The sequence below is a fragment of the Saccopteryx leptura genome, chromosome 2, assembly GCF_036850995.1.
Source record: "Saccopteryx leptura isolate mSacLep1 chromosome 2, mSacLep1_pri_phased_curated, whole genome shotgun sequence".
Classification (NCBI taxonomy): Eukaryota; Metazoa; Chordata; class Mammalia; order Chiroptera; family Emballonuridae; genus Saccopteryx; species Saccopteryx leptura.
The window spans coordinates 286,178,791-286,188,684 of NC_089504.1; the positions used below are offsets into that span (position 1 = coordinate 286,178,791).

The 9,894-nt window shown below is 44.8% G+C and overlaps 1 protein-coding gene across 1 annotated transcript; it reads left to right on the forward strand.

Annotated features, from left to right (window-relative positions):
- The first annotated feature begins 1,649 nt into the window (after window positions 1-1,649).
- Window positions 1,650-9,559, forward strand: SSR2 (signal sequence receptor subunit 2). The gene is made up of 6 exons (XM_066366101.1): window positions 1,650-1,772; window positions 2,491-2,645; window positions 3,810-3,908; window positions 5,569-5,677; window positions 8,028-8,105; window positions 9,042-9,559. Exons 1-6 carry the CDS (start codon window positions 1,764-1,766, stop codon window positions 9,150-9,152), a joined length of 561 nt encoding a protein of 186 aa, XP_066222198.1. The 5' UTR covers window positions 1,650-1,763; the 3' UTR covers window positions 9,153-9,559.
- The last annotated feature ends 335 nt before the right edge of the window (window positions 9,560-9,894 follow it).

The following is a 9,894-nucleotide window of genomic DNA, read 5'->3' on the forward strand; positions in this document are numbered from 1 at the left end:
ACAGAGGCCTGAAGAAAGAGCAGATTGGTGGTTGTGTGTAGAGAAGTTGTTTTTATTCATACCTGGAGTGCCTCCTGTGTGCTTGCTTAGGTGTGACACTACAGGGTCAGGAAACTTTTTGGCTGAGAGAGCCATGAACGCCACATATTTTAAAATGTAATTCCATAAGAGCCATACAACAACCCATGTACCTTACGCATTATCTAATAAAAATTTGGTGTTGTCTCAGAGGACAGCTGTGATTGGCTCCAGCCACCCGCAACCATGAACATGAGCAGTAGGAAATGAATGGATTGTAATACATGAGAATGTTTTATATTTTTAACGTTATTATTATTTTTATTAAAGATTTGTCTGTGAGCCAGGTGCAGCCATCAAAAGAGTCACATCTGGCTCACGAGCAATGGGTTCCTGACCACTGCACTAAACAATGGAAAACAGACAACCTGTCCTTAGGGAGCTTTATAGGTGATAGGTATTATTGTACAAAAATGTAAGTCCCCAGATAGTAGAAACCTTATCTGTCCTGCTCATCACTGTATCCTCAGTACCTAGAACAGTGCCAGGCACAAATTAGGTGCTCAATAAATGCAGACTGAATGAAGAAATGCTACAAGGAGATATAAAATAATAGTAATATTAAGTTATCATTTATTAAGCACATACATATGCCAGACAATATGCTAAGAGTTTTACATACACTATCTTATCTGATCTTCCAACATTTCAAGTGTATTATAATTATCTCATTTTAAATATTTGGGAACCAAGGCTTTATAGAAGTTAATGCTTGCCTCAAGGTAACCTAATCAGCAAGTGACAGAACTGAAACTTGAATTCATAACTTATAAACTTTACAGTCCAACCTCTGCACCTGGAGTCTATTGTTCAAATGCTGTTTGGGGAAGTTTGTCTGAGAGTTTATTGAAAAGTGCAAGGAGCCTGACCTGTGGTGGCGCAGTGGATAAAGTGTCGATCTAGAATGCTGAGGTTGCCAGTTTGAAACCACAGGCTTGCCTGGTCATGGCACATATGGGAGTTGATGCTTCCTGCTCCTCCCCCCCCTTCTCCCTCTCCCTCCCTCTCTCTCTACTCTCACTAAAATAAGTAAAACAAAAAAGAAAGAAAGAAAGAAAGAAAAGAAAAGTGCAAGGAAAGACCTAAGGGAGATTACTGCAGTAAAAACAGTCTACAGTAATGATTATGGACAAAAGTGGTTCTAGTGGGAATGGAGAAGAAAGGACTTACTTCTTTGGCACCTCAAAGGTCTTCTAAATAAAGCTCAGATCTTGATGACTTACTGGATGAAGGAGATGGCTAAGTGTCTTGCCTGTAAATAGAAAAGATGCTGGCAACCCTGAGAGAAATAGCTTTTCTCTAAATCATGGTTTGACAGTACATTCGAGATTCTCCATATATGACCAAATCTCTAGGTGTGCCAATACCGCAAACCACCTGATCAGGTGCTGGTCACATACGGTAAGGGCAAGCCAGCCTGAAAAGTCACTAAAGAGGGCAGAATAATAAAAGCAAACCTGTCCTACGTGCCTCGCATCTTCGAGGCCCGCTGGAACTACAAAAGGAAAGGCGGGGCTTACCCAGAAACTACAACTCCCAGAAGGCATCGGGCCGGAGCAACAGGGTTTCCTGCCAAAGCTTATTTCCGGTCTTTCGGGTGCTGACGCTCTTTTCCGGTTTTTGTGCTTTTTTTTTTTTTCCCCCCTCTCCCCTCCATCCCGTACCGCATCCGAAAATCTTTCGGGATGTGCACGGTAAGTCCAGAGGGTTCAAGACCGCAAGCAAGAGGGACGAGAGGCTCATATGCACAGAGCACCCAGCGGCTGAGGGTTAGCTCGTGGGAGAGGGGGCGAGGACAAGGGAAGGGGTGCACCGCCGGAGGACGTGTAATCTTGGCGGAGGGACGGGCTAGGGGAAAGGGCAGAGGGGACTGAACTCCGGGAGGGACCAACAAAGGGATGTCGGGGCGAGGAGAATGGGATCCCAGGAGAAGGATGGAGGGTGAGATACAGGGATGTGGGGGAAGACCGGCGAGCGCGCGGTGCTGTCTCAGTGGAGCTGGGCGGTGGAAGGAAGGCAGGAGTGGAGGGGGACTGCTTTGCAAAGGAAAGCTGGAAGCTGCTGCAGGTTTGAGATGGGTCGAAACCGGGCGCCCCAAGGAAAGCCCTATTCTAGCCAGATGCTGTCATCTCAGAGACCTACTCCGTTGGGGAGCACCGTGAGCCCCTGGCAGACGGAGGGTAGCGGATATGCTGGTGCGTAGACAGATTTTCTGAGGGCTTGCAGGGCAGAAATGGTAGGAGAGTCACTCGAATAGGTTAGCTCCAGTGGCTTAGAGACTGCTCTGTGGAAGGGGCTGCTGCTTTGATAAGATCAAAGAGCTTTGATAGACTTTGTCAGGGAAGACCATCAGGAAAATTTTGGTGATTTACATACTTGGGTTGACTGCTCACTTTGCTTCTTTTTCCACAGATGAGGCTGCTGGCATTTGTGGTATTGGCTCTATTTACTGTCAGTCAAGCAGAGGAGGGAGCCAGACTTTTGGCTTCCAAATCACTGCTGAACAGATATGCCGTGGAGGGAAGAGACCTGACCTTACAGTACAACATCTACAATGTTGGCTCAAGGTAAGGAGGCTCTGGAGCTCTAGGTTAGGCCCTTTTCAGGCTTCTTAGATATCCCAGCTGGGAACAGGGACCAGCTGCATTTATCCGGTAATCTCCAGGAATAGATAGCATGAGTGAACGAATACACTGCTGGACCTGATTTTGGAAGAGGAGGGCATTCTTACCTAAGCTACAGGAAATCATTTTCCACTTTTTTGAGTTGGAAAAGTTTTAGAGTGGGGAAGAAGTGACCTTGGCTGGGTAGTTCAATAGGTTAGAACAGGGGTCAGGAACCTATGGCTTGCGAGCCAGATGTGGCTTTTGATGGCTGCATCTGGCTCGCAGACAAATCTTTAATAAAAAAAAAATAACGTTAAAAATATAAAACATTCTCATGTGTTACAATCCATTCATTTCCTACTGCTCATGTTCATGGTGGCAGGTGTTTGGAGCCAATCACAGTTGTCCTCTGGGACAACACCAAATTTTTATTGGATAATGCGTAATGTACATAGGTTGTTGTATGGCTCTCACAGAATTACATTTTAAAATATGTGGCATTCATGGCTTTCTCAGCCAAAAAGGTTCCTGACCCCTGGGTTAGAACATCGTCCCCAAGTGCAGAGGTTGCGGGTTCGTTCCCAGTCAGGGCACATACAGGAACAGATCAATGTTCTTATCTCTCTCTTGCTCTCTTTCTTCCTCTCTAAATCTTTAAAAAAAAAAAAAAGAGAGTGGGGAAGACAAGAATTGTGAAACAAGGAGAGGAGGATGAGAAGGCATAAAGTGTATGATCTTTTGTTGCCTTAGGGGTTCAAATTTTCAGCTTTCTTTTTTTATTAACCTACATGCACTTTTGTTGCCTTTTTAAATTTTGTTCCCTTTAATTTGATCCATATGTGTCTTGCTCCTCTCCCCCCTCCAATCCCCAATACGTGGAGAAATTGAGGGAAGAATGGGTTTGGGCCCATTTCTTCTTAGATACTTATTCTAGTCCTTCTGAGCCATAGAATCCAGTCCTTGACTTCGATTCTTCAATGCAGTAAACCCAAGTTACTATCTATGTGACTCATATCTGTCTTTTGTAGTTCTGAATTTTAAGGACAAACAGGCAGATTTGATTGCTGATTGCTTTAATTTAATGTCCATGACTTTCTAAATTTTTTTTGTTACCTTTGTTTCTAGTGCTGCATTAGATGTGGAATTATCTGATGATTCCTTCCCTCCAGAAGACTTTGGCATTGTCTCTGGAATGCTTAACGTCAAATGGGACCGGATTGCCCCGTATCCTCTTGACATTGGATGATGAAGGCTGGTGATGGGGGAGGGAACATTGCCAGCAAAGCAGCAGGGTGACTTCAAACAGTTCAGGTGTGCATGGCCATTGTTCTGTCTCTGTGGATGAGATGGGGCAAGAGATACTGGTGACAGTTGTGTGAGTGTTATTGAGGATAGACCTAAGGTTCTGAAGTTCAGGTTACAAGGCCCTAAAACATACTCTGTTGGGAGAAGTAGACACTTAGATGTTTGTGGCCCAGCAAAGATGAGTAAGGTGGCTTTAAAAGAAATTTAAAGCCACTTTGTGGTGGCACAGTGGATAAAGTGTCAACCTGAAATACCGAGGTCACCGGCTCGAAACCCCAGGCTTGCCTGGTCAAGGCACATGTGAGAGGCAACTACTGCAAGTTGATGCTTTCTGCTCCTACCCCCTTCTTTCACCTTCTTTCTCCTCTCTCTAAAATAAATATTTTCAAAACTTATTAAAAAAAAAGAAAAAGAAAGAAATTCAGTTGGATGCTAATGTGGAGGACCTGGGTATCTTTTAAAGACTATTGATAGTCAGTGAATCTTTTATTCTAATCTACCAGTTATCTCCTGAGTGTTTGAATTACATTTTTTTTCCCTTGTGAATTAAAGTATGTTTAGATTTTCTTTCTTTCTTCCTTTTTAAGATTTTATGTATTTCTCTTAGAGAGAGAGGAGGGGATGGGGGATGAGAAGTAGTTGCTTCACTCTAGTTGTTCATTGGTTGCTTGTCGAATGTGCCGTGCCCGGGCAAGCCTAGGGTTTGGAACCGGCAGCCTCAGTGCTCCAGGTCGGTGCTGTATCCACTGCGCCACCACAGGCTAGGCTAGATTTTCTGATGAAGGTGTACTCTTTGTGGTGTTCTTTTTTTTTAGTTTGGTTTAATTTGTATTTTCAAGAACTTCCTTCAGTTATAGTCATTGAAAGATTTTCTTTGAGCTTAAGTGACTAATTTTTTTTTTTTCCCCTGCATTTTTCCGAAGCTGGAAACGGGGAGAGACGGTCAGACAGACTCCCGCATGCGCCCGACCGGGATCCACCCGGCACGTCCACCAGGGGTGATGCTCTGCCCACCAGGGGGCGATGCTCTGCCCCTCCGGGGCGTCGCTCTGTTGCGACCAGAGCCACTCTAGCACCTGGGGCAGAGGCCAAGGAGCCATCCCCAGCGCCCGGGCCATCTTTGCTCCAATGGAGCCTCGGCTGCGGGAGGGGAAGAGAGAGACAGAGAGGAAGGAGAGGGGGAGGGGTGGAGAAGCAGATGGGCGCTTCTCCTGTGTGCCCTGGCCGGGAATCCAACCCGGGACTTCTACACGCCAGGCCGATGCTCTACCACTGAGCCAACCAGCCAGGGCCGTGACTAATTTTTCATCTATAACATAGATTGCTTTGAAAGTTTACTTCAAAAACCTTGATACTGAGTACATCATAGACTTAAAACTTGACTAAAAATGCATCATATTACGACATGCATGTTAGGCTTACAAAAAAGTGTGTGTTTACTATTCTTGCAGAGTATTGTAAGAATGAAATCACCACATGTGTTGGCAACTTATTTTGTGAATGGTACATTTAGTCCACAAGCTGAAAGGTGGTTACAACTTAAGCTTCATCACTTTCCCTTCCTTAACTCTTGGGCCAGTGCTAGCAATGTCTCACATACGGTGGTTCTGCGCCCTCTCAAGGCTGGTTATTTCAACTTCACCTCAGCCACTATTACTTACCTGGCCCAGGAGGATGGACCCGTTGTGGTGAGTTGCCCAAACCTTTAGCTGGATGGGGCTCAAATTCTTGCAGAGAATTTTCAAAGCATCCACTAAATTCTGAAAAAGATAAGAAGAACTAGAAACTTGGGATATTGTCTTTAGGAGTATGTTTCAAATTGTAAGGTTCTAGAATAAAGTAATTGAAATGGATGGGAGGGGAGTACTGTAGAGCATTCCCTTCCTCTTCATTCCTTCTGCTTAGCTTTTCATTTCGAATGTGCCACTTACTGCCCTGTTTTTTGCCATCTTTGCCCTTCCAATTCGTCTTCTATGCTGTTGTCAGATTATTCCCCACCTTCACTCTTTCTCTTTCCCTTGATTAGAACACTCCTGCTTACCGCATCAAAGCCAAGCTTCACTGCCTGTCATTGCGTCCCCTCCCACAGGCCGGCTGTTCTCTGCCTTGCCAGCTTTCTCTCCCACGCGATGCACAACTCCATCCTCCTTAGGCCAGACTCCTTCTTGCGCTTCCTTCTCCTCTCAGTGCTGTTCTTCTCACTTTGCCTTTGTTCTCTGAAGTACTCTCTCTCCTCCACTTCATTATCCAAAACCTTCTCAAGATCCAGCTCTGAGCTGCAAGTCCTTGTTTATATCTTTTGCTTTTACAGTTCACATTGTTTCTTCCCACTCATTCTTTCAATACTCATCGACTGCAGCCAGACTTCTGTAGCTCTTATATCATATGCCACTTAAACATTTAATTATTTACTGTCTTCAGTAGTGCTCTTATGTATAGGTCTTTCCGCCATCCCCACCTCCCAATGTAATAAAAACTCCTTGAAGCCAGGGACTTTGTCTTAGATTCTCTGTGTTTCCCATATGTAATAGAAACACGGTAGTAAACAATCTTTTGATTGATGTAAAGGTCAAGAGACATTTATTGAGCCCCTACAATGTGACTCTAGGGAATACCAAGACAATTAAGACACTGCTCCAGCCCTCAACAATCTTTGGTCATGAATTTATAAAGGCCTCTGATGGGACCATACAGATGGGCTATAGGCTACTCAGTAAGTGCACGGTAGGGAAGGAACTTTGAGCAGAGTCAGCCATAGAACTAAAAGAAGTCCATAGAACTAAAAGATTCTCTAACATTAAATGAACTTTTTGAATTTTCTTTTTTATAAACCATGTGGAAGCATATTTTTGTAACCCTAATTACATTTTCACATCTTGTGTCATTTCTGCTTTCAGAACCAACTTTAGAAATAGTCGTGGGGATGTAAAGTACAGCATAGGGAATATAGTCAATAATACTGTAATAACTGGTATGGTGCCAGCTGGGTCCTGGAAATACCAGAGGAAACACTTTGTAAAGTATGTGATTGTCAGGCCACTGTGCTGTACACTTGAAACTAATACAAAATAATACTGAACATGACCTGTAATTGATAAGTAAATAAATAAATAAAACATTTTTAGGATTCTTTGGTTCTACCTGGTATTTGATGGGTTAAAAGATAAAACCAAAGGCTTAGCTGCCACTTTAGAACAAAGTTGTTTGCAGGGTGCTCCAAAGCCTTGGCCTCCTCTCTGAGACTGAGGAATGTGGGCAGACTCAGCCCCCTCTAGAAATGTACATTTAGGCAGGGCTTCATACTTTTCAGAATCCTTCTTGTTTCATTTGAGCTTCATGGTACTCTGAGATAGAAGAGATTTTCACTGGAGGAGTAAGGAAATGATTGCCAAGGGCAAGTCATTCTATCAGCCTTTCCAGAGTCTGAGATGAAGATAGAAGGATTTGGTTTGAATTTCAGCTGTGTACCTGGCTTCTTGTTTAGTAAATACTCCTCCTCTGTTCCTCAGGTCTCCTGGCTCCTCATATACTCCTCTTTTTTTTTCTTTCTTTTTTTTGTGACAGAGAGAGAGAATCAGAGAGAAGGACAGATGGGGACAAACAGACAGGAAGAGAAAGATGAGAAGCACCAATTTTTCATTGTGGCACCTTAGTTGTTCATTGATTACTTTCTCCTATGTGCCTTGACCGGGGCGCTATAGCAGACGAGTGACCCCTTGCTCAAGTCAGTGACCTTGGGTTCAAGCTGGTGAGCCTTGCTCAAACCAGATGAGCCTGCACTCAAGCTGGCAACCTCAGGGTCTCAAACCTGGGTCCTCTGCGTCCCAGTCCGGCGCTCTGTCCACTGTGCCACCGCCTGGTCCGGCCTCTACACTCCTCTTTACAGCACAGACTCATCCAGCCATCTAGTTCAAAGCTTTTCCTCCTCTTGAAGCTCTAAGAATCTAATGCTTAGAACAAGGTTGGTTAAGGACTGCCCTTTCTCAGATGAGAAAGTGTGGGACTTGCCTTGAAATGCCCTTCTTTTATTCTTTTCAGGTTGGCTTTACCAGTGCACCTGGACAGGGAGGAATCCTGGCTCAACGGGAGTTTGATAGGAGATTCTCACCTCACTTTGTAAGCTGTACAGTGTTGTTCTGGGACCTCTTAGCTTCCTTAGAAGATTTGTTTATCTATTTTTTGGTATCTGATACAGAAATTAAATATTCTGATTTAACCATGATTAGAGATTTTTGGTATGAGATTATAATTTCCAGAACCAAAATACTCTCCTTTTTCTCTACTCAACCTTGAGTAGAGAGAGCCCCAGAGTCTGTTTTGAGATTTAAAAATAATATATACTTATATTCAAAGAGTTGTTGAACATTGGGAAGGTACAGTGGGAACTTTCTGTGGTTTAGTCTAGGAGAGAATTTTTTGAGAATTCGCATGAAGTACTGAATGAAGAAATTCATTTACATACTCATTCATTCAGTGAATAATTATGAAGTTTCTAATTATGTGCTAGAGATCATATGCCAGGAGCGGAGGAGCATGCAGCAGGAACAGCAAAGCTGGCCTCTGAGAGTCAGGGAGGTTTTTCTGGAGGAGGCAGCGTTTAACCAGTCAAATAGGAGCTTAGGAAGGATGGGCATCCTGGGAAGAGGGAGCAGTTCAGAGTGAGAACGACCATGGTGCAATCCGGGAATGGCAAGTAGTCCACTGAGGCCAGAGGGCAGACTGAGGCGGAGGAGTGGGGGAGAGGAGCTGGAGGTGAAAGTGGCGTTAGACAGGGCAAGACCTGGCCATTTCCCTCCTCAGAGATTGTCTGGAAAAGAAAAGCTTCTCTTCCAGTCTGGGTTGGGTCAGGCGAGGCTTCGACTTCACATCCTGAAAGATAGATTAATCTTCAGAGAGCCATGGTCTATCAGGAGTGGTCAAAGAGGAAATTGCTGTCACGGTTCTGCTTAAAATTTGGGTTGGGCTGCTCCCTTTCTCGTTGGACCCTCCTTCCTGGTCCTTTTCTATGTCCTACTCCAGATTTCTAAGCAGTGCCTTTGTTGTCTTCCACAGCTGGACTGGGCAGCCTTTGGGGTCATGACCCTCCCCTCCATCGGGATCCCCCTGCTGTTGTGGTACTCCAGCAAGAGGAAATATGACACTCCCAAAACCAAGAAGAACTGAGTGTTTTCAGAGCCCTCCCTTCCCAAGGAATCCAGGTGCTTTCCAGACTCCAAAGGGTATCTCACATGCTGTCTCCTTCCTTAGCCACCTTCTCCTGGATCCTGCCCTGCTGTCAGCCAGAGGAAAGGACTAGGCGTCTATGAGCCGTACAAAGAATGCCTTGAGCCCTGTGGGCCCTCTGGTGTGCCACTGAGGTGCCATGGGTTATATTACTGGCAGTGTGACCTCTCGGGTACAGAAGGCAGCATTCGGAGACTGCATGACACCACCCCATCTCCTGCTCTTCCTTCTCAGAAGAGGGTAGAAGATAGAATGGAAGCTGTGGGACTCTTGGAGGCTACTTAGTCTCTGTTCTGGGGTAGGGGAGTGCCTACCAAATGGGTTTTCTAATAAAAACAAATGCTACACTGGCTTGTCCATTTTCTCATCAGGTGGGTGAGTACAGGGTGTTGGAGCTCAGGCCCAAGAGCAGAGGCTCCTGGGAAGGTGAGCTAAACCCCTGCCTCATTGCTGTGGGGGTTGGGGGTCCTGTTCCCATGGACGTATCTGCCCCTTTTGAGCACCTCTGCTTCCACCTCTTATTTTCTTTCTGTTCTCACCAATCACTACATACTCCCCTAAACCTTTCTTGACTGTTAGCTCCTCTCCACAGCTCAAGAAGATAGGTTGGGGAAGCTGTTTTTGTGCAGTGGAAAGATTCTGGTCTGATTTATTTACTGATGTCTTTTTTTTTTTTGTATTT